Source organism: Sceloporus occidentalis, unplaced genomic scaffold (genome assembly GCF_023333645.1).
Source record: "Sceloporus occidentalis isolate IW3139 unplaced genomic scaffold, rSceOcc1.0.p SCAF_1, whole genome shotgun sequence".
Lineage (NCBI taxonomy): Eukaryota > Metazoa > Chordata > Lepidosauria > Squamata > Phrynosomatidae > Sceloporus > Sceloporus occidentalis.
Window position 1 is genome coordinate 79,854,362 of NW_028316981.1, and position 24,445 is coordinate 79,878,806.

Sequence of the window (24,445 nt, forward strand, 5' to 3'; positions counted from 1 at the left end):
CCTTCTAACCTGAGAGTTTCATCTTCTTGCACTTTCTTTTCTTTATTTTGGTTTACCTCATCATAGGGTTTCAATGATAAGACATTCAAAAGAGGTTTATCACGCCTCCTTCTGCACAGTACTAACCAGCATTAACTATGGTGTCACTACTGTTGTCTGTGAGAGATCCGCTGCCAGTGTCAACCCCCCCCCCCAAAAAAAAAAAAAAAAAAGGAAATTCCGCATGCCCGATAACTGTTTGGTACATTTAGTCTGGCTCCTCAGCAAAAGCCTGTCGTGGAAGACCATACCAGCAGCACTGCCGCCTTTAGCATAGCCTCTTATATCACAAGAGCACACAGGCCCACCACCATGGAAAAGTAGTGCCATGGGTGAGTCTTCCCAACTAAGTTTTACTAATGACAAATAATTGCAAACTTATTATATAGAGTTCTGGGTTCTAAGACATCCTCTCCATGCTATGGCTAGAAAGCAACATCTGTTCTGTGGTTAATCTTAATCTAAGAACAGAAATGGGAGGCTGTAAAGTGGCCCCAGTGTTTCAGCAGCAAAGGGAAGGTCCTGACAGGATGGAAACTGATGCAGGTAGAGGAGGAGTGGTAAAGCACTATGGGAGATTGCAAAGGTTGCATCTTACAGTTGCTTACTGCCAGCTGCTGGTCTAATTCCAAATCTGGTTCTCTCCATTGTTACCCAGTGCCAGAGAGCCCAACCCCATGGTGTTAACTATGGTCAGCAATTATACAGCACACAGAGCCACTCTCTGTCCAAATGTCAGTTTATCTTTCAGCATGAAAGATTTCACAGTATCAAAAAGTAAAGAAATAAGAACCCAGACAGGCTGGTGTGCCAGCTGTCACTGTCACAGCTTAACCTATGTTCTTGGAGTAATAGGATGGACATAGTTGAAGGGAGAACAAGCCTGGGTAGACCCAGCAGGCAGAGTCCGACCGCCACCACAGCTCACTGCTGAGGTTATGGTTGTTAAATATGTGTGAGAAATGGTTAGAAATACTGTGCAGGTAGGATTTTGAAGAAATAAGGGGATTTAGGTGTGCCGCCAAGTTCTTCAGCTGAAACCACAGGAAATCAAAGGTAGATGCCAGGCTGGTGTGGTAGGACAGTCCATATCACCTATGAGAAGAAAATTATCAGGACTGGCCTAGTGAGGATGTCAGAATGATTGGGTGCTGGAGTAATACTGAAGAGCACAATTAAGGCCAGCAGCAGCTAAATGTATGAGTCCACTGTTGCCATGGCTTTAAGGTAGAGGTGAGCATCCTGTAACCCTACAGATATTAAGTACTAGTTCCATCATCCCTCTGCAGTGGCCATGATGCCACAGGCTAACTGGAACTGGAATTAAGCAATATTGGGAAGGCCACAGATTTCCCCAACCTTGTTCTAAGAGGAAAGATGCATATACATGGAAGTCGGCTGTGTGGGCTCAATTACAATAGAGCAGGTCTAGTGTACAGCAACAGTAGGACTACTCTACCTTTTTGTCATGGGTCTACCAATGTCTTTGTAGGGCTCTCCAATAACTGTTCAATCTAGAGATGTAAAGGGGTCATGTCATTGATACATTTTTCGGATAGATTGTGATTAAGCAATAGTGTAATCTTTTGTTAAGAACAAAAAGTTAGAGGATTTTGCTGAGTCAGCTGTGGACCTTTAAGGGCCCATTTACACTGTAGAAATAATGCAGTTTGACATCACTTTAAGTGCTATTGCTCCATCCTCTGGAACCCTGGGATTTGTAGCTTTACAAAGTCTAGCTTTCTCAGCCAGCATGGCAGTGCCTCATAAAATTCCAAACCCCAGGATTCTATAGGATGGAGCTCCGGCAGTTAAAGTGATGTCAAACTGCATTATTTCTAGTATAGATGCATTGTAAAACTCATTTTGCAGTAGCAACAACCAACCTGCTATGACATCACAGCTCTGATGATACTAATTGGGATTGTCACTCCCACTATCATCAGAGAAGATATTGCATTGTAGGATGCTACAGCAGGGGAAGAAGCAAGCCCTTAGGGTGGAGCTTGAATTTGTAAACAGATGACCAGAAAAGGGAGAGTGGTCTTTTCAGCAGAATGGGATGGACAGCTGCAGCAGATCTGGGAACCAATTCCTGCTCCTTCCTGCCACCAAGAGCTGTATCAGCTCTGTACCCACACTACTAAAATTCCATGGCAAACAAGGAGGCCTCCTTTGAATCCAGCAGGAGAAGCTCCTTTTAAAGGGGGTTTCATTATTTACTACGTACCTAATTTCAGAACTGTTTAGGTTCTATCAATGCTAACATACAGAATTACGTCAAATGAGGTTGTTTCCATACAAGACTTTCCCATGTAGATATCACTTCCTTGTAGGAAATAACACATACATGGTCATGTGTAAAGAGCACAAACATGTTTATTTTGTTGCAGAAGCCTGCAGCCAATTCATAGTGTCCTGCCGTATGTAACGGGTACATCTGACAGGAATGCACTTATCTATGGACAGTGTAGACAAAGTTGCCTACACAGAAGTGATATCTCCACTGGAAAGCTCACAGTCTTATGGGAAGTGACCTTAAGCAGCTCCAGAACATGCCTTAAATTCTCAGTCTGGAGCTTCATTGTTCAGGAGATGAAATTGCTGTGTACCAGTGGGTTATAAGGCTGCTTGTCTGAGGAGGAGAAGCAGCCCTTCCTCTGATAAGAGATTCCTGGAGAAAACACTGCATGGCATGGCATGGCATAGCACAGCATTTCAGCTGCAAGGATAGCATTCCCTGAGATGAGGGGAGCACAGACGAAGACTGAATGAGACATGCAGTTTCCAGAAGTTGGATGACAGCTGTATCACACCTAGAAGCTGTGCCATTGTTTGTGCCAAGAGATGGATGGCGTAGTCACACCACTGTGCATGGCAGCTCCATACATGCTATCTGCCATTCTGTGAATCCAAAGTCACTGTGTGGACCCGAAGTGAGCACTCAAGGGCACAGGTTCCATCACAGTGGCTTGCTATAGCTGCCCATTCCTCCCAATGGGGTCACCACCCTTCCCCCAGGGACCAGAAAAAGCCAGAACAAACAACAGAAAAGTTGGGTTTTTTAAATAAAATAAAAAATTAAAAAGTCCTTTATTGGGTGCAGCCTGGTCCCTGTGCCACGCTGGGCCTTGGCCGATCAAGACTGCCCCTGGGCTTGGGGCGGCTCAGTCAGGATCTCCCCGAACGTCGAACACTGAGAGGTGAGGGACACAGGGGCTATCCAGGCCCCACCTATAGGCTAGGAATAGGAGCCCCAGGGGGAAAGGGAAGGAGGATAAGGGCCAAGGGTTGGTGAGGTCAAGTGTCTCTCTATGGGTTTGGGGGAGGAGAAGTAAAGTGTGGGGCCCTGCACATATACCAGGGATGCACCGCACACCTCACTGAGCTGCACTTGAAGTGGTTTTCTTCAGGGTGAAATTGGTCCAGTTCACAGCCACTTTCTGCCGGGTCTGCTTGGCTGAGTCCAGGCAAAACCTGCAAGCACAGAAAATCCAGTGAGGAGGACTTTCATCCACACACTAGAAATGTAATTCTTTTCTAATTATGTTCTTGAAGGAAAGCAAGTAATCTGAATCTTTCTTGTCAATATGACAAAGCCTTTGAAACTGACATTTTCAAGAGTCTAGTCTTAGACTCTTATTTTGGTGCAAAATGTTCATGTCTTGTGTGTATGCAGAAAATCCTATTTTCTATGCAGGAAACAGTATTCACATACTGTTTTCTGTGCAAAAAAGTCCTTGTGCACATTTTGTTCAGAATTAAGTCCTGAACTATGAAGATTCTCATCAGTTCAGGATTCTCATCATCAGGGTTTTCTGATACTTGCGAAACACATTACTGGCCATTTTTTGAAATGTTCAAATATTCTTTCTATCCCTATCACACACTCTTACACACAAGATAAAAGTTGCATTTTATTGTGTCTGTAAGCATGCAGTGTCCAAACATCTGGTGTCTCTGCAAAATTGAGGGGCAGTTGTCTAGGATTATTTAGAGTCCCATTTCTATGACAAAATGTGATCGTTTGTAAAATATAGGAGGCAAAGAAGAATGATATGAACTGTTAGAAGGAAGCTAAAAGGGCAGGGATTTGGGGAAATCAGAGACACAAAGGATGAAAGAAGTCAGCCTTACAGGTAAAGGGATTAAGGATGACAATGTACAACAGCTGAAGAAAAAGAGCAAAACAGGTAGTGAGCTCAAAACTGGAAAACTGCAGGGAGAAGGCTGTGATTTGAGGGAAAGACAGGTGGAGGAGATGGATTAATGAAACATGGGTCCAGTGAAAAAGAACAGCTGGGAAGAAAATCAGGATCAAGATGACTAGAAGCTGTTTGCAAAACAAACAAGCATTTTCAAAGCAGGAATGTGGATGGTCCTCCAGATGTTGGACTGCAAATCCCAGTATTCCTCACCATTGACTATGTTGGCTAGGACTGATGACTTCACAGCTGGTGGGATTATGGGGAAGGTAGTATGAGAGTGATAAATATGGATTAATTGGTGGATTCTTGTAGCAGAAGGAATAAATGTCTAAATACAGAAGATGATTGAAGGTAAGGATGGTCTCCAACGTCTTTGAAAATGACTAGTACTCTTCTAAAGGAATCCTCCCAAAACTTAGATTTGTCCAACTAACAGCCTGTTCCCAATGGACAAGGGTTTCAAGCAGCAGATTATGTACAGCCATTTCTATATGACTTCTGACTTGGTTTTAAGACAAACTGCCTTGACTACTGTGGTGAGCAACTCTTAATCAATGGGAGATGCACAGACAGTGTGATTCACAACTTTTGATGCCATTGACTTTGGTAAAAAGAACAAAATGTCTTGGAAAGCACCTTAAGGAACAGGTTTTATTTGGCACAAGTATTTATGGACTGCAACCTGCTGCAGCTACACAATAGCCACAAGGTGCCACAAGACTTTTTGATGTTTTTATTGCAACTGTAAAAGCTCTCTGGAAAATGTTGCAATGGAAGGTTATTATGGTTTCCTTCAGCACTGCTTGGGTAGGATTGCTTTTTGGGAATACTCGGATCTAAACATTTTCTTTCTAGATTGCAGGATGATTCCAGATGCTGATATCAGTGGCTCCTTTCTACCCCATGGCACATGCACTACACAGTGCTGCAGAAAACACTTTATCCCTTATACGATTTACCATATATATGAAACCAGAGGGTGGAATTTGTTGAAAGGAATTTGAAGTGAGGTATCATCAGTATGCACTGTGTTTCTTTTAGATCTAATCCACATCTAGTAACTGTGGTGAATGGGTACTTGCCAGAATGGGTAATAAACCAGATGAGAACAAATGGAAGTTCACTCTAGATAATACTGAAGTACTGCTGGCTAATAAGGGATACCAATGGAAATGATGCTTGTGCTGTATTCTCCTATCAAAAATGAGGTTTGGCGCTCTGAAATACCTTTAGATCCAGTTTTATTCGTGGATACCCATAGAGAATCTACTGTTCAACACATTTTTTGCATTTTGAGTGAAAAATATTTACCCATTTACTCTGTAATACTAGATACAAATGCATTATGTTCTATTAGAGACTTTCTATGAGAAACATTTTAAAACTTAACAACTGTTTTAGAATATGGTGGTCAGATGATTTCACTGACAGCTACCACACTGTTGGTATTTTGCTGATATTGAAAGTTCAGTAATTCAGATTGTCAGTGTTAATGAAGCTTTGAACAGCAAGAATCAAGGGCCATTTTTTTCTCCTAGACAGAACCTCTCCAAATGATGATATAGTCTCCTGAGGGCATGATCTAGGCATCCCCCTTATAGAGAGCTAGATAGGTGAGTACCAGCTAAGGTCCCTTGTTCTGTTAAGTTAAATTCTTTTTAATTTTAAGCCATCTAAAACTCCAATTTTATGGAAAGGTGGGGTAAATTTTCTGGAATCAAAATCATTTCACATATTGATCAAGCAACACGTTGAGTTACACAGGTCTTGTATCCTGCCTAAATAACAGTTCACACACACTGAATACTGTACAATGATGAGTAAAATGTCCATTTATGATTCTAGTTACAGGCAACCACCTCAAATTTTGTTCTGATTGCTACATGGAACAGTCTATCCTGTACCCACCTTCCCATAATATGCTGCACCAGGGCTTCTCCTCCCCAAACAATAGATGACACCTTCTCTGCCCATTATAACATCAAATGATACAAAATTACAGGGCAGAAGTGTGCATATATCTGTACCCTAACGATGCTTACAACATTTGAAAGAATAATTTACAGACGAAACCTATAAATGGACTTATGTTTGGACATTTGATCAGCTTTTAAAAAAACTTAATAATAATATGTTTTTCTCCCTTTTCATTTTTCTGCTTTACTATATTGGAATATAATACTGAGAACCTTCCTTGTGTATTTCTGTTATGCATTTAAATACACAATGGAAAAAACAATAACTTTCATATCCCTTCTGAGCTAGTCTCAGCCATGTCTGGCGCTGGTTTCCATTCCCTTTCAGGTCACAAAGTCCCATTGTCTAATGCAGGGATGGGCAAAGCCTGGGCTGTAGGCCACAAGTGGGCCCCCTCGGGTTAATTTTTTAAATTTTTTTGCCCTGCAGAAGATTTTTATTATCATTAAAAGGAAGGTAAACTATAATTTCAAATATAGCCAAATGCTCTAGGAAAGGAAATTAATTTTCTTTATTTATTTCTTTGTAGAAATATTTAGGGTCAATTTGTATATTTTAAATATATAGAATAATGTGTGTTAATAAAAAAATATTTTTTAAAAAATTATTTGCTCTAAAATGCCCCCAAATACACTCTAAACGAAATGGGGGGGGGGGGGGCATTTTTTCCATGTTTGAAGGTGCCCCTAGGCCATTTTAGCTCTAAGAAAGGTCTTTTTAAAAACAAGTAAACTGGAAAAACAAAGGGATGCAGTGGTTTAGTAGTTAAGACACTAACTTTGATGATCACAAGGTTGGGAGGTCAGCAGTTCGAGACCCAAGTGCCATGTGACAGAGTGAACTCCCATCACTAGTCCCAGCTTCTGCCAACCTAGCAGCTTGAAATCATTTAAAAGTGCCAGTAGATAGAAGGTACCGCTTTGGTGGGAAGGAAACAGTGTTCTGTGCAACCATGCTGGCCACATGATCAGAATTGTCTTTGACAACGCTGACTCTCTGGCTTAGTAACGGAGATGAGTACTGTCCCCTACAGTCGGACACGACTTGAAAATCTTGTTAAAGGGGAAACCTTGACCTTTATAAATTGGAAAAAGGCTTGTCCTTGGACTAAAATGGCCAGGGGCTAAAAACATGGTGGAAATGTATCCCACAGCCCCTACAGGTATTTGGGGTTATTTTATTATAGGGCCGGGATGGCAAACCTATAGCATATGTGCTGGAAGTGACACACGACACCATTTCACCAGGCACGGCTGGTGAGGGAGAAGGCGGAAGAGGCACTCACGGGCCAGTTCTGCCTCCTCCCTGCCATTTTCAGGTCTTGCGTTGTCTCTCTGACACAGTGGGAAGCCAGAAAATGGCACTCGGGGGAAGGATCCAGAGGCACGCACGTCTAGCTCCTCGCAGCCCTCTCCTGGACTCTCCAAGACACTTGCAGGCCGAGAAAAGGGCGAAGGCAGGAGGAGCGACCAGCGCATGCCAGTGGCTCCTTTTCTGGCCTCCAACTATCTCTAGAGAGATAGCTGGGGTCTGGGACAGGTCTGTGGGGAAGAGGGATGGGCCACGTGCCCAGTCCTCTTCCACCCGGCTTGCCATTCCTCCACCCGACCGGCTGGCCCTTCAGAAGCCATTCCGGTGGAGGAAAAGCAAGTCAGGGAGGAGAGGCTTGGGTCGCATGCCTGGTCCTCTTCCCACCAGCTTGCCTTTCCTCTGCCTGAACAGGCCCCTCGGAGCCTGTTCCGGTGGAGGAAAGGCAAGCCGGGGAGGAGAAGCTTGGGTCACGTGACTAGTCCTCTCCCCTAGCATGTCTTTCCTCCTACCAAATGGGCCCGTCGGAGCCCGTTCTGGTGAAGGAAAGGCAATCCGGGGAGGAGAGGGCGGGCTGATGTCTCCTTCTCCCCGCAAGGCCTTGCTAGTCTTGAGTTGTTCTTTGAGGGACACCTCAAGACTGGCAAAGCCCTGTGGAGGGAAGAAGGGGCAGCGAGGCAATGCCGCTTTCTCCCTGTGAGGCCTTGCTAGTCCTGAAGTGTCCTTCGAGGGACACTTCAAGACTAGCAAAGCCCCACGGAGAGAAGCAGGGGCCGCAGGGCAACACCTCCTCCTCCTCAGGAGGCCTTGCTAGTCCTGAGGTTTCCTTCCAGGGAACACCTCAGGACTGGTAAAGCCCTGAGGAGAGGAGCAGGGGCTGTGGGCCAACGGCGCAGACCCATTGCTCATCTCCCCCACGGGCCCTTATGGGCCCCCAGTTGTCTCTGAGAAACAGCTGGAGGCCAAGGGAAGGGCACGTCACCCCCCCCCCCCAATTTTACCAGCTTCTAGCTGTCTCTGAGAGACAGTTGGAGGCTGGGAAAGATGGGGGGAAGTCCTACCACCAGAAGCCCCACCCCCAAGGGTAGAGGCCCTGCCCTGGCATGCAGCCTCCTCCTGAGGAGGCTGAAGCCCTGCCCCCAGTGTGCGGACCTGAAAAGGTTCACCATCACTTAGGGGGTATGGACCTTGCAGTCTAACCTCTCATAATAGCCCACCCATGGTCTAATGGGAGGAGGTCTTACCTCTTGAAGTACTCCACTTCTCTGTCAGTTTCATCCATTTCCACACCATCCAAGTCTTTGGGCAGGAACACATCGTCTAGCAAATCAAAACAGCAAAAATATTCATTTTCTAGGCACACAGTGTCTCAAACATAAGAGACAGTAATGGGGATTTCCTTCCCAAACTAAGGATATGCGCTCAGACACCTAAATCAGGAAACTTCCCTGCAGTGATCCTGAAGTCCACATCCTGGAGGCAAAAATGGAGATAGCAGGATGCGTATGAAAGTGAATGATATTATTATTATTATTATTATTAAAACTTTATTTCTATAGCGCTATAATTATACACAGCGCTGTACAAAGTCGGTAAAATTAGGAGTAAATAAAAGCCTGCCTAAGGCGTACATTCTAAGATAATAACAATTAAAAGAGGAATAGATAAAATTACCATATAGAAAGGAAAAAACAGATTAAAAACATCAAATATCAAACAAATCACATCACATCAAATCAAATATGATAATGATCTATCCCATGTTGGTAATGCAATAGCAAGCGAGAGGGATAAAAACATTTGATGTCTCTCAAGACAGCATACAGCGGAGCCAAGAAAGTTCACTTCTCTTGGTATGTACATCGCCTTCCCTCCTAGTCTCCCCTCCCCAAAAAAAAACCACACACACACACAGGCCATGGGGAAAGCCTCTAATACTCACCAATGGAAGGGCTTGCTTTCTCCATTTTGTTCCTACTCTTCTTGCCTTTACCCTTAGGCTGGGGCAAGTCATCTGTGGCAGCCATGTGAAAGAGATGCCTGTCATTAGTTCCAGGAGGTGGCTCTTGGTCTGACTGTTCAGCTCTGCTTTCACCTCTCCGGCTCTTCCCATCAGTGCTCTTCTCTTTGTCAGCCTTAGAGCCACCACAACCCCATCCCTGGCCCTGTCGCAACCCTCTGGCACTATCACTTTGCTCTGTGCTGCCGCTGCCTCTTGCGGCATCCAAAACAGTGGCCTTAGGAGGATTCTTCTGTCCAGCCCCCTTGGAGCCAGAATTATCACTAGTTGTGAGAGTCTCTCCCTTTTTTGCTGGGCAGCCTTGCCGCTTAGCCTTCCTCTGCTTTCCTGTGGCTGGCACATGTTCCTGCACCTCCACTCCCCTGCCTGGCACTGTCTCCTTAGCCTCATGGCCAACCCCACTTTCCTGGGGAGAGTCTGTTGCCTTGGGTGACTGAACCCAAATCATGCGGGAGAGATTGGGCACAGCGTTGAGCCGTTTCACCACGCCATTCTCAGAGGCTGGTGGAGGCACCTCTCCAGGACTTTCAGCCCATCGGGGGCCAACTTCATTCTGCAGCAATGTATGATTATGTGGTGCACCCAGGCTGAGTGGAGACAGGTCTAGGTCAATCTCCTGCAGCTCAGAGGAGCCATTGAGGTGGGAGAGCAGGTTCTTCTGTTCCAGCACGGCTGCTTTCTTGGGGAAATCATTGACATCTAGATTGAGGTCATAGACGCTGAAGCTGGCACGGATGGAATCCTTGATAGTGTTTTTGATCTCTTGCAGTCGGCTGCTCAAAAAACTGTTAACTCGCTCCAGTTCGAGCTGGGGCCACTCTAGCAGTTTTTCTTCAGCCAACTCCTGGTCCTGACCTGTGGGTGGAGTTCGGTCCACTCGCTTCTGGGCCTCAGCCTCAAGCTGCGCCTTTTCCTTCTCCTGAAGCATGAGAAATTAACAACATGAATCCTATTAAGAATGACAGCATGCCAACTAACAGCCCAGAAAAGGAGGTTCGGTGGCAAGACTGAAGGACAGCAATCAACCAGGGGCTGAGCCAGATGAGCTTTTCAGTCTGACAAGCCAATGTTTTTATGCAACTGCATGGGCACTGTAGCAAACCACCCTATATACCTGGAGAATTGGTGCGTGGACCAATGAGATGGCATGTACAAAGCCTGCACTATGACAACAAACCTTAGGGGAGAGTTGCACTGCCAGCAATTTCCCACAGCATACAAACTTCAGCAAGGCACCTACATCCCTAGCCCTAAACCCAGCTCATGGCACTGCAGCATGGGGGGAAAGGATGGAATTTGAGACCACAGAAACATAAGACAGAAAATTTGTTTGGCCAAGCTCAGGAACCCAGATGGAAATGATGGGAAGCATTTTGAATTTATCATCAACCACAGTAATCTTTTCAGCTCACTTTGATTTCTGATTTGTTCACACATTACAGTGGTACCAATGACTGTAAATACAGAGTGTACAGATGGGGAACCTTCCTTCCCCTTGGCCTGCTATCCCCTGGGCAAATCTGTTGCAAAACTTATGACAGAAGCAGGTATAAGTAAAATCATAAGTGTGCAGTGCTAAAGTCTCTCTCTCTCTTTACACACACGGTCTTAGTCCAACTAGAATGCTGCCCCACTTTCTATTTCTACTTCAGAAAAATGGTGAGCGATGGAAACTACTGAGGTGTATACAATTTCACGTGGTATGGAGACAGTAAAAAGGGAGACAGCCTTTACTTTTCTCTTAATACTTTGGCCAAGACTCATCCACTAAAAATGAATGGTGGGAGATTCAGGACAGACAAAGGGAAGTCTTTCATCATACAGTATACTGTTAAACTATGGAACTCACTGTCACAAGATGTATTGATGGCTTTCATATTGGGTGACTTTAAAAGAGTATTGGATAAAGCCATGGGTAATGGAGCTATCAGTGGCTACAGATCAGGATGGTTATATGTCACCTTCGGTATCAGAGGGACCATGCCTCCATGTATCAGTTGCTGGAGAATGTACTCACAACCTGCTGATGGGCTTTTCACTAGCAACTAATTGAGCACTGTGCAAACAGAATGTTGGACTACATAGGCCTTTGGTGTGATCCAACATGGCTCTTCATGTTAAATTTTAAAAACTTATATTAAGTTACTAAGTTTTAAGAAGGTTTCAGCAAGAAGAAAAGTGAATGCCACGAGCCAGACAGAAAGGCCCTGCAGGCCAGTTTGGGCACACAGAGAGGCTTTGCACATTTTACATACTAATTCCTGACTACTGCGCAATACCAGGCAAAACACCATGACTGAAACATACTATATAAGCAAGAATTATTGATGCAAGTTCATAGAAAAACGTGCTGTGAATTTGCATCAACCTCTTTCTCTGAAGTTTTTTGTTACTCTTCTTTTGTCATCTGTGTTTTTCCTCTTTGTGCTGTTTTGATTCAAGTGAATAGTCAGGTGAGCCCCCTTTGAGAAAAACTCAGGGGAAGGGAACAGAGCTGGGCTTCATTCGTGGGAAGTATTCAGGAACCGATAGACAATTGCCCTACCCCTGTGGGAAAAGGGAATGCTATAGCAATGTAGACTAGACTCTTAAAGCAAGTTCCTTCCCATTCCCAGTCCCACCCATGGAATCAGGCAGGCTCTCCCCTTCATGTGCTAGGAGGTTTGAACCCATTTGCTCTCTCTTTCACATATCGCCACAAATGCGCTCAGCCCACCTTTTTCTTCTGCTTGTGGCGTGCCCGTTTGGCTGCCTTGGCGCTATTGAGGGGCTTTGGCTCAGTGCTGTTGATGTAGTCCAGGAGCTCATCCACATCCCGGTGGTCTACAGCTGGCTCTCCTGAGCTGCTACTGTGCCCCAGCTTTTGAGGAAGCTCCTCTTTTCTTTTGGTCAGCCGAGAACGCAGCTTCTCCCGGATCTCAGCGTAGTTCCGGCTTGTCGGAGCAGCTGGAGGCTGTGGACAGAACTGGGCTATTGGCCTATTGTTGGTACAACAGGATGGAAAGCATGGGAGTTGCCACCCCACAATTACTATGCAAAGCTACTCCTAAGAATCTTTTCAAAGCTTTCCCCTTTGTAAAGCTTTTCCCACTAACCAAGGCTTTGCAGAGATTCGCAGCAAATTAAATCCACATCAACATTTACACCCAATTCTGCAGAAGCCTAAAGCTGAAACAGCTGAGAACAAGAGCAGGGCTTTCTTTCAAAAACTCTAGATAGGAATAACTGGTCAGGACAGAACTGGCCGAATTGTGAGGATGACTAAGGCTATAATACTGAGGGAGCAGTGTGAAGGGAGCATGTCTGAAGGCTATAAAGGCCAATTGCTGAGCGACTATGTATGCCATGCCTATATTGCCAGCATGCCGTTCTTCAAAAGGCCATACCACCCACATATAACCAAATGGGTTTACAAGCAAGAGTCGTTAATGTTTTTACTTACCGCATTGTGGCCGAAGAACTCACAGTAGCAGCAGTCACAAAACTTCCCATCTTTCTGGGTTGTGGAGGAGGAAGTACAAGAGCTACGTTCAGAGCTGCTGTCCTCATCCTCACCAAGCCCCTCATCTGCTTCACACGACTGCGATGCATGACAACTTGTACCGTTTGGGAACTTGTGGCCCTTACAGGCAGGGTCCCTGTGATGTGGGGGGGGGGAGGAAGAGTGGCACAAGAAGGAGAGAAAAAGAACAAGCAGGTGAGAAATATCCATTGTGATCACTTCATCTCCTAGAGGGTGTGTTAAACTGAAATTTGTAGTCAGCAAGCGACTAGATGAAGATCAATAAACAGGTGCTCAGACCAGATCTAATGGTGGAGGTCAGTGTGTTCAAAAAGGAGCAGCACTCCCATGGAATGAGAAAGTTCACACCATGTGGAGGGACACTTAGATCCAGCCTCGAGCTTGTCTTGGAGAGCATGTCTTTCACCAGTTTTGACTAGTGCACCAATTTGGAAAAGCATGGCTCTGTTTGCAGTTAACTATGACCAGATTACTGTAACATGGAACTGTGTTTTGAAAATTGTTTAGAAATTTCACCCAACCCAGAAGATTGAGTGAGATTATTAACAGCATTGATTCCTCACTTGTGTTGAACTGTACTGGCTTCTAGTTATGTTTTCAGCAGCTCAGTTCAAAGTCCTGGATTTGACATGTGCTTTCAAGTTGACTGTCAACTTACGGCAACCCAGTGAATTTCATAGGGTTTTCCTAGGCAAGGAATCTTCAGAGGTGATTTTGCCAGTTACTTCCTCTGAATTATAGCTGACAGCACCTCGTATTCATTGGCGATCTCCCATCCAAGTACTAATTGTCTCAGACAAATCTCTAAAAGGTTTGGGAGCAGAGTAAGTTGACAGTAAGCTTTTCTTACATAAACTTGCCTCATTATTGAGATCATCAGTGAATATCCTGCTCCAAGGAATATATTCCTTGTCTTCAGGGGCTATTAGGGAAAGAACATTTTCTGTTGGAACCCTCCATTTTTGGAACAGCCTGCCCTACACCCAAGGAGATCTGTCCAGAGTCAACCAAAGTTTAGGAATTGCTCACTGTGGTGTATCTGACAGGTCATGCATATTACTGTAGCTTGACTTCTACTACTGTTTGATTGCATTTAGTATGTTTGAGATTTTCAGAATCGTTTTTGTTCTTTGAGCTGTGAGTCACTCTGGACAGGGAAAGATATATAAATATTTGGGTGGGGGACACACAAATCAAATCCCACTCATGTCCTCATTCCTGCAAAGAGAACATAACATTTGTGCCCAACTTCTCACATTCCTCCACAAAGGGCAAAAAATCAAGGCAGTATCAGTTTTTAACGATGCAAGTGAACTCTCAAACATTAGTGGAAGGCAAATGAACAAAATACAATTGTCAGATTTCACCACTTCTGTTTAAAGCATGGTTGGGGACTCTTTAGCACCTACAGACTCCACCAGTGAAGAAAGAAGAATTAGGCAGGTGAGCAACTGAGCTCACCAGAACTCTTGAGCATGCTCCTTAAGGCCAAGACTGAGCTGGCTGTTTTCCCTCACTAGAGAAGGAAAGGGGGAAATGAAATCAATTTAGGACTTAACTGGCACCATAAGGAATGCATCCTTGGGGGTACTGGCTGAGTCTATTTCACTCCTCTCTCCCCTCTCCTAACAGAAGGCACAGTAGTAGTGAAACTGACTCAGAACTCATCCAGTGCCTGGAAGAGTTGCATCTTGCTTTGTGCCTCTTTCTGTGAAAAGGAAAAGGTGGGAAGGAGCTGGAGGTCAGGGCTTTGAAGAAGAGCTTCCTCCGACATCTCTTGGTCCTCCTAAAGGTAATTCAGCTCTGAGACCAATTCAGTTCTTCATCCTTGATTTAAGGATGCACCAATCCTCCTTAGGATCATAGTGGTTTTGACAGATCTTATCTCAAAAGGGTGACATGATAGCAGCAGTAAGAATCTTATTTAGACAAAATTGGCTAAATAATATGATCCCATTGATACAGGATATAAAAATTACTAGAAATGGCCAAATCGGATAAACTAACATGCCTTTAGAAAGAGAAACATGTAGATAAATTTGCAAAGGATTGGGAATGTGTAATATGTATATACTCAAATTAAAAACATCTTTAAAATTATGTTAGAATCAAACGTTTTTTAGTTGAGGGACAGTATGATTACTAGAATCAAGCATCAAGCTCTGCTAGGTTGAAAGTCAATGTATGTAGCTGAGGATGAATGTAATTAAATGATGTTTGACTTCTGTATGATTTTAAGTGTTGTAACAGAAAAAACTTTTTTTAAAAAAAAGATGTGTTGGGGAAGCATCCCTAAAAGTCGCAGAATTGCTCTGATTCCAATTCTTGTGGCTAGAAATCAACATTCATTTGGCAGCCAGAGAGAACGCAGCTGCTTACATGTCACAGGTGATGGAAAGGCTCACTTTCTGCCTTTTAGGCCACTGGTGTGACTGGCTCAGTTCATTCACACCAAACAGAAGAATTATATTACACTGTTCTAAAATGTATTACCATGCAAAGGGACCTGCGATCTAATGAAAGCAATGAGAACTTTTGCCTGCCCAGGCAAAAGTTTGCAGCATACTATCCTGGGGAAGTTGCTGAGAAAGCAGTCCATTTGGCAACCCCGGCAGCCCTCACCAGCCAGAGCTCCACTCACCTGTTGGTGTTGGGCAATTGATGTGAGGCAGTAGGAGGACCCAATGAGCCACTGCAATGGCCGTTGCATGGGTGCGTGCAGCCTACAGGAGGTGGTATCTTCAGCAGTGGCACATTGGCAGTGGGTAGGTGTGGGCTCTTACAAGATCCGGTTGGAGGGGACTCTGCTCCTGGCTTTGGGGCTGGTGTGTGTGGACTGAGGGCAGGTGCAGGGAACGGGGCCGCCAGCGGTGAGGAGCTCAGGTGGACGTGAGGAGGAGAACTGAAGGGTCCGGGGTGCGCAGGCATCTGCTTTGTCGGGAGGAGTGCTGGTGGCTGCGAGGGGAGGCCTGTGGGGCTGTTGGGAGGAGCAGTGAGGTCCACGTGCCGATGGTGCTCCGAGGAGTGGAAGGCCTCTCCTGCAGCCAGACAGGAATAGAGAAACGTTGGGTCCAATCTTAAGAAAACAGGCTTCTGCATATGGTTCTGTAGGACAGAACATCCCACAGCTGCTACGCCCACACAGTAAATGCCTTCTGACAGAAACTACAGGCTCCTCCCCAGAAATATCTCTCCTCCTCTAATCCCTCCAAAGCTCTAAGACCATATACGTAGACCCTGCAGTTTAGTCCATCCCAATGTAGTCACCATACCCACAGCTACAGGTTGTCTCCTAGTTGGGATACTTTTCCACAAATGATTGTCATAAAACAGAGCATGCTAGGAAATCCAGCCACACAGGCCCACATTCAAAGATATGTACAAGATCCTTCCAAGTTGGGTCTCTTATGCTAAAGTCAACAGCAAGGCAACCCAGCATTAGGGCCCACAGAGGCTCCAGGAGGAAGTTAGAGCCCTCAGCAGGGGCCCCCACAATGTGGTGGCACTTTTGCCCTCCAGGTTTGGTCTGTTGGCCTTCCCCAGGCCCCGCACATACAGACCTGGCGGGGTGGGTCTTCGGCACATGCTCTTGAACTGCTTGGGAAGCGTTTTGCAGAAGTCGAGTGAGGTAGGCAGAGGTGAGCCTGGGGTGCCGCTGGGAGCTGGGGAGAGCGCGTGGCTGTAAGGACAGGCTTTGAGCCCACCTCCCACAGCAGGGGCCTGGATGGCACACTCCGGAGGGAGGCCGGGGTGCTTGTCACCTGCAATGGAGTCAGAGATGGAGCTGGCTGCTCTCCAGGCCTCTTGCTTACCTCCCCATTTGTGGCACATCAACTGGGCCCAAAAAGGGAGTTTGTGGCCATGGAGGCCTCTGGTAGATCGTCAAGGGCCCAGTCAACAAGGGGCCTTTCTGGAAAGCACTCCTTGCCTTCAGAAAAAGAGCGAGCCACAGGCTTGTGTACAGCCATCTCTTCTCAGAAAGAATATAGTGACAGGATGGCAGATACCAGCGCACACTAGCAGTTGTGACCTCCACCCTGACCCACACCAATTTTCATACAACTTTCTAAAAAGAAGCTGTAGGGAGAACCCCACAGCTAGAAGGGAGAAAACCATCACTAGCGCAGTGCCAACCTGAACTCACCTGGTACAACAGGTGTTCCCCCGAGGGAACTCCCCGGAGCTGCCCCATTGACATGCTGGGAGTTCCAGAGCCCCGAGAGCTTGTGCGCAGACAGGAAGGAACTGGGGTCCCAGTCTCCTGAATTCCCATGGCACGAGGATGAAGATGACGAAGATGAAGAGGAGTGGGAGCCTGCCCCGCAGGACTGTGACTTGCAGGCTGTATGTGACAGTGAGACCTGCAAAGAGAGAGCTGATGGCTCAGAAGACAGCATGTTCTCTTAAAGCTAATCTTGTGTGGAATGGGAACAAAGAATGTCACTGTGGGGCATAATGGTCAGTGTTAGACCGGGACTTAGGAATTCTATGTTCAAGTCCCAGCTGGGCCACAAAACTAACCAGTCACTTTCTCTCAGCCTGACCTACCTCACAGGGTTGTTGTGAGGATGAAGAGGAGGAGAGCTATGTACACCACTTTGCACTCACTGTAGGGGAGGCAGAATAGGAATACAACAAAAAAATAACAGCTATCTGATTGCAGTCAGGATATGAGTATGCCCAATGCAGAAAGACTTTTTACGCAGAGTGTGAACTTTAGCTTCTGCTACGCAAGGGCATATGTCCTATAGTAAATGATGAGCCTTGATATAATGCTTACCGCTAGTGCCTGCTCCTGGACTGCCCTCCTTTCTTCTTCTTCTACACTCTGCCTGCAACTCTGGCAGATCCACAGTGGCATCTCTCCCAGCAGATTCTGCACCAGTGTTGGTACGAAGTCTGGGGGCAGCCGCTCACCTGGGGATACCAATCCATTATGGGATGGCCCTCCCCAGTCTTTACGCTCCCGATGGCACAGCAAGCAGCACGTCTGCACCGACTGGTTGGAAGTAGGCAGCACCTGCAACAAGGCACACACAAAACATCCTGAGCACATCACTGACAGGAAACACATAGGCTGCCACTTTGCTAAGTGATAGTCTGATCTGCTAACCACTACCACTTTGTACACAGTGCTTGCAAAATTATGAGCATACCTCCACCTTAGAAAAGTTGTTTTTTGAAGTACAACTCCCAGAATCCCACCGCCAAAATGGGTAAATGCACTTCTGTCCACAATTAAGACAACAGTACATTAAAATGTTTTTACAGCTGTATATAGATATATGACCAACTTGGATGTTTTTAAAAGAAATCATTCATTTTTAAAAATAAACAGAATTGTGTTGACAAATTATTTTTGTGGGGGTTAAGGAGGATTTCAGAACAGTATTAAGTATGCCAAATATAGTCCACTCTGTCGCAAAGGGATTTTAACACCATATCCAGTTAAAAAATTAAGTGCACATGATTCATTTCAACACAACATTTTATTAAGTAAGAGCAAATGGATATAGGAATCTCAGGGCACATCTACATGGGCCATTTGCAGCGGTTTCCCCCCAACCCCACATCGCTCTACCAAGGCAACACAGGGTCAAGGGCCCAATTTGACTGTGGACTATGTAGAAGTGGGAAGGGCAGTCCTGCAGTGAATCCAGGACATCTTTGTATTAAACTGAATTGAAAAAACTCACCATTTGCTCCAGATATTCCCAGAAAATCCAGAGAATTTAGGAGTAATACTGAGAGGTTGTCTACACAGCGATCTGCTGGGTTGCCTGCTGACACCCACCGGTGCAGGTTGTTCTTCTAAGGTCACAAAGAGGTGCCCAGTCAATGTGGTCAATGCCGGGTGCCTCATTTCTGGCCTCAGAGGGAGTGATTTGCAGGAACGGGCGGCACCACAGAACACTGTGCAGACAGTCGTCCAGTGTTGCTCCAGAATGTACAGGTAACAGGGAAGTCAGGGTAGCTTCAGAGCCAGAATAACCTGGGGGAAAGAGATATTCACCTCTACAAGTTGCACAGTCACTGCCAGCACATCCAGAAGTGATGCTGCATCACTTCCAGCCAAAACACTTAGGAAATTTGGGGGGGGGGGGGGCAAGGAGGGGCAAGAAGAACTAAGTGCCACAATTTTGTGACAGTTTGAGCACACACACACCCTGAGTGTTTCAGACATGCTTTTGGCCTCAAAGTACTTTATGGAGAATGTCCATGGGTTTCAGGAATTACAAGCAGAATCCCAGGGCCACTTGTGACATCTTCCCCACCCCAGTAATGCTCCTGCACCCTGTGTTACCCAGATTGGAGGCGGGCTTCTGGGAGCGGCACACACAGCCTCCCTTGGTGCCACCCTGTCCTTCTCCTCAGGAGGAAAAGAGCAGGATGGCCCTGGGAGGGAGGGCCTGATTGGGTGTCACCCCCCCCTTCTGAGGTATCACCTGGTGCAGGCTGCGCCACTGCCCACCTCTCTTTTTTGGTATTGCTGTTATTGTTTGAGATGTCGAGCAACAAGTTGAGAGCCCATCATGGTTCACACCTGGACTGAATGTGATACAAAGTAGAAAGACATGCTGGTGAAGGCTACTCTTGCCACCACTCACTACAAAGGGCCATATGCATAGCGATAAGCCAACAAAGGCCAACAATTTTAAACCTTGCTCAGACTGACAGTCTTTCAAGTTGCTTTTGGTTTTCTTGTAACAAAGAAAAATCTGCTGGGTATTCAGAATGTGAACCTGAAGTGCCTTTTATTATAGTTTTGTCTTCAGATTTCTTTCTCTCCCTTATGCTTTTCAGACAATGTAGCCTAAGAAATGAAAAAAACCATGTGGGTGTTAGAGGAAGATGAAGAACAGAAAAGAAGAGCTGAACAGGAGCAGAGTGATGGGTTGGTGCTTCGTATTGGTTTATAAGTAAAAGTTTTTTTTTTATTTCTTGCATCCTTCCTGCACATGCATTTCTTCTTACTCTCACTCATTTCTTTTTTCAGTTGGGTGAATGGGTACGAAAAGGGGCTTTCCAAAATGCACGTAATTGTTTCCTTCTCTTCCAGATACAAAATTGGGCTGGAGGTGGTGGAGGTTCACTTTCATGCCAGTAAGGTTTTAGTACAATAATTTTACATAAATTTAAACACCAAGTTTGAATTAACCTTAGTATAATAAGTGTCTCCTTTTCAATATGAATGTAATTACTGTATGTTTTGTAGTTGTCTCGTGTAAACATAACTAACATTCCTATTGTTGCCATCAACTGCTTCTTAGAACTTGGAAAGTTACTTTTAAGAAGAAAAAAATATGACATGCTGAAGCCATCTAAAACTAAGCAACTGATAGGCAGGATGGTATTTTGGATCCCAGAGTATCATCTTCCAACTGCTCAGTTACTGATTATGATTATGTCATTATAATAATTCTTCTGAAAAGTAACTTTCCAAATTCTGCTCAGCCCAGTATGCTGCTTTTCAGACCCAATATTTTCAGCACTATCTCAAGACCCTGCGCACTCAGGAGGCAGGCAGCCTGTCCTTTGCTCAGTTATTAGTGTGACTGAAGACAGTGGAACAGCTGCAACATGCAAGGCAGAGAGATGATCTTGCTGCTCCTTTCATTCTTCCCACACAACTGAGACATGGCCGTTAGCTTCCTGTCTGTCTCTGAGGCGGAAGCCAGGCAACAAATCGGCCTCAACAGTGCTTAGAGATGGTGACAAGCATGAAAGAGTTAAGCCAGGGTCGCATTGTCTCCTCACCAACTGGAAAACCAGGACAATGGGTGGTGCATCTAACTGCTGCTGCAAAGCAGATGGTTTCTCCTCAGACACAAGGTGAGACAAAGCACAAGGGCAAATAGTGCACTGGAAGGAGACAGAAGGAAAAGTGGCCTCCTTGACTCACAATCACTGCAGGAACAGGTGTGCTCAAGGGGTAGTCACACCGGGACATGGGCTGGGAAGTGTCAGACCACATCCAGTAAAGCAGACACAGCCCATGAAGGGGAAAGAATTAAAAACATATCACAAGTAGGGGAGGAAAAATCATATATCTATCCCCTGAGTCAACAGCTGAGGCAAGTGGCTTTTCTAGTATTCTTTCATTATTATAAAGCCTGAACATTCCATAAATCATCTAGACAATTTGTCTTATCAGGAAACCTGACATGGAGAATGTACCTTGGAATGGACAAACCCTAAACACATGTCCAAAACTTCACATCAAGTATGGCTGTGTTATAGCACGTTTCTGAAAGATATTTGTACTGAAGGCAGGTGCCCCATATTTGCAACCCACCCAAATATGTATCCAAATTTCTCCTTCTGACACCACTGAAACAACCAAATACAGTATTCAAAGCTATTGCAAGGATATGCCATTAGCAACTGTAATAGAAACATCCATTATGAGAGTTCAGTATTCTCATTTTAAATCAACCAGGATACAAGTCTCAAAGTTTGTCATTGGGATCAAACCACTTCCCTGTCTTGCATTAAGCCTTAAGTACCACTTTGAGAAATTTTAGCTTTCAAATACATCCACTATACTAATACTGCAGTTGTGACTATACAAACAGGAGATAAGCCTTCCTAAACAAATAAAAGTTCTTCTCTGACACATACACACTTTAGTTTATCAGTGCCTCCATTGGGTTAGGACTGTGGCACAGGAGGCAAGTTATATGGACACCATGGACACAAATAATGGATCTAAGTACAAATCAAGCTCCAGTTTTCACTAGAAGCCAAAATGAGGCTATTATAGTTTGGACATATCATGAAACAATATGACATGCTTTAAAAGATGATAATGCTTGGCAATGTAGAAGGCAGTAGGAAGTAAGGAAGACCACATTACAAATGGATTGATTCAGTGATTGATTCAAATATACAGTATGTAATTTAGCCATTTGGCAGGAGATGTGGGAGAAACTTAAACTGATGAAAAATGACTTCAAGAACTTTAGATCTGTGATTTTTGATATGGCAGAAGACAGAAAACCAGATGATACAATGGAGCATCCGATGGGAGGATCAAAGGGAGATTAGAATGTGAAGAAAAAACTATGGATGGTGATTTGAAGTCAGACCAAAATAGTTTTGGAGATTTAGAAATGATTTTGGAGGAACAAAACAAACTACTGGATGTACTGGAAACAATGGCAAAGAAAGCAATATCACTGGGCACTTTGGAAACATTCGAAAGAAGAGTATTTGGATGATTTACTTGAAAGGCAGTTGAAATTTTGGAGGGTGGAAGGCTGAAATTTACAGTAAATCCATTGGAGAGAACAGGGAAATTGAGGGGAGCTTTTGAAAGACAACAATGATCTCTGGTTCTCAGCTAGATCTTTGGAAGGGGAGAATGATGAGGACAAAGTTTACAGGATCAATATCAAGGTTCTTTTTTTACTTTGATAATTTATGTTCATAGGCTGAAATTGGAAAGGTTTAATTAAAAAAACTCTCAAAGGTTGATTTTTTAAAAATTGCTACAGAAATTCTGTTGCTTGTTTGAGACTGACAAAATAAGGTTTATTGGAGCCAAGATACCATCCTGTTGCCTGATGTTTGATGTTAGTTTACTTTAAATAGTGTTGTTATAAAATAAGTTTTTTTAGGTATATGAAACTTAAGAAATTGTTTAAAATTATATTAAGGTTGATTTATATGTATGTTGGAGGGTCAGATAGTCAGGAAAGATAAAGATTGAGCTTCCCTTATTTGAAATGCTTGGGACCAGAGGTGTTTTGGATTTCAGGTTTGTTTTTGTTTTTTTAATTCTATTTTGGAATACCTATGTTTGTATGTATGTATGTATGTACATACTGAGATATCTAGGAGATGGAGCTCAAGTCTAAACATAAATTTAATTTCATTTATGTTTCATACATACCTTACACATAACCTAAAGGTGTTCTTATACAATGCAGTTGTCCCTACACATTTGCAGCTTTGATCTTTGCTGATTTGGTTATTCATAGATTTGATTAATATCTTTCCAGGGATCTCTAGGTCCTCCAGCAAGACTCTATGGCCAACGTCCAGCATAGGTCATTCTGGAAGATCTAGGGAGAACATCTCTCTAAGAATCTCTAGGTCCTCCAGCAAAATTCTGTGGTCAACATCTGGCAGGTGTTGACCACAGACTTGTGCTGGAGGACCTAGAGATTCCTAGAGAGATGTTATCTCAAATGAAAAACAAACACTGCTTTATTTGCATTTTTTCCACTTTCACAGGCATTCTTTACCCCTAACCACAGAGAATATGAAGGGCTCACTATATTTTTAATAATTTTGTGCATGAAACAATGTTTGTGTACAATGAATCATCAAAAAGTAAAGGTGTCACTATCCCAACTACCCATGGGAAAAGTTCGGGTTTTTTTTTAATATTTCAGATTTTGGAATTCCAGATAAGGGAGACTCAATCTGTATTATTATGAAGAAGAGAGGGATTAAAGTGGAAATAAAAGTAGGGGGACTGTCTTGAGAACTAGATAAGGAAAAAAATAGCTACAGTTGGCCCTCGGTATCCACGGACATGCTATACACGGATGGCAAGCCCGTGTTATCCTCAATGGTGGTGCACGCACATTGCCGCACTGCCATTAGAGACAGCCCCCACTGTCCTGTGGCAGTGCATGCACACAGCCATGGTGACATTAAGTGATAGTATAGTTTTTTGTGGGTTTTTCAGGCTATGTGGCCATGTTCCAGAAAAGTTTCTTCCTGACGTTTCACCAGCATCTGTGGCTGGCATCTTCAGAGAATGCTTTGCCTGGAAAAAGTTGGGTGTATATATACTGTGTGAGCCTGGGAATGCAGGACTGATTTGCATGTGTATTGTGCATTGCATGTGCATTGGATATAGCTTTGTGTGATGGACTAGGAGGAACTTCCTGACAGTAAGGGCTGTTCAACAGTGAAACACACTCCTTCCTCAGAGAGTGGTGGAGTCTCCTTCTTTGGAGGTCTTTAAGCAGAGGCTGGATGACCATCTGTCAGGGATGCTTTGATTGAGATTTCCTGCATGGCAGGATAAAGGGGTTGAACTGGATGACTCTTGTGGTCTCTTCCAACTCTACGATTCTATGATTCAATGACTCTGGAGACCAGGATTCGATGAAAATCTGATTCTCTCCAACAGAGAAGGCTAAATATCTTACACGAGGCACATGTCGATGACGTGGCTCATGCGTCATGTCCAAATGGTGCGGCGCAAAGGGACGTCACAGCGCTTGTCACACTCTCTCAGCATTAAGGGAAGGTGAAGGCAAATCCCCTCTGAACAAATCTTCCAAGAAACCCATTGGGCAAGTCACACTCTCTCAGCCTCAGAGGATGGCAAAGACAAACCCTCTCTAAACA

The 24,445-nt window shown here is 44.6% G+C and overlaps 1 protein-coding gene across 1 annotated transcript in view; it reads right to left on the reverse strand.

Annotated features, from left to right (window-relative positions):
• Positions 1-3,094: 3,094 nt before the first annotated feature.
• The window catches only part of FAM193B (family with sequence similarity 193 member B), a 35,437-nt gene continuing 14,086 nt past the window's right edge, over positions 3,095-24,445 (reverse strand). The window contains exons 2-10 of the mRNA XM_089516046.1: positions 17,856-18,095; positions 17,220-17,436; positions 16,636-16,836; positions 15,717-16,113; positions 12,995-13,190; positions 12,269-12,505; positions 9,475-10,471; positions 8,777-8,852; positions 3,095-3,516 (exon numbers count right to left, since the gene is read on the reverse strand). Of these exons, the coding sequence (XP_089372172.1) occupies positions 3,420-3,516; positions 8,777-8,852; positions 9,475-10,471; positions 12,269-12,505; positions 12,995-13,190; positions 15,717-16,113; positions 16,636-16,836; positions 17,220-17,436; positions 17,856-18,095 (2,658 nt within the window). The 3' untranslated portion in view covers positions 3,095-3,419. The remainder of the gene's footprint in view (positions 3,517-8,776; positions 8,853-9,474; positions 10,472-12,268; positions 12,506-12,994; positions 13,191-15,716; positions 16,114-16,635; positions 16,837-17,219; positions 17,437-17,855; positions 18,096-24,445) is intronic.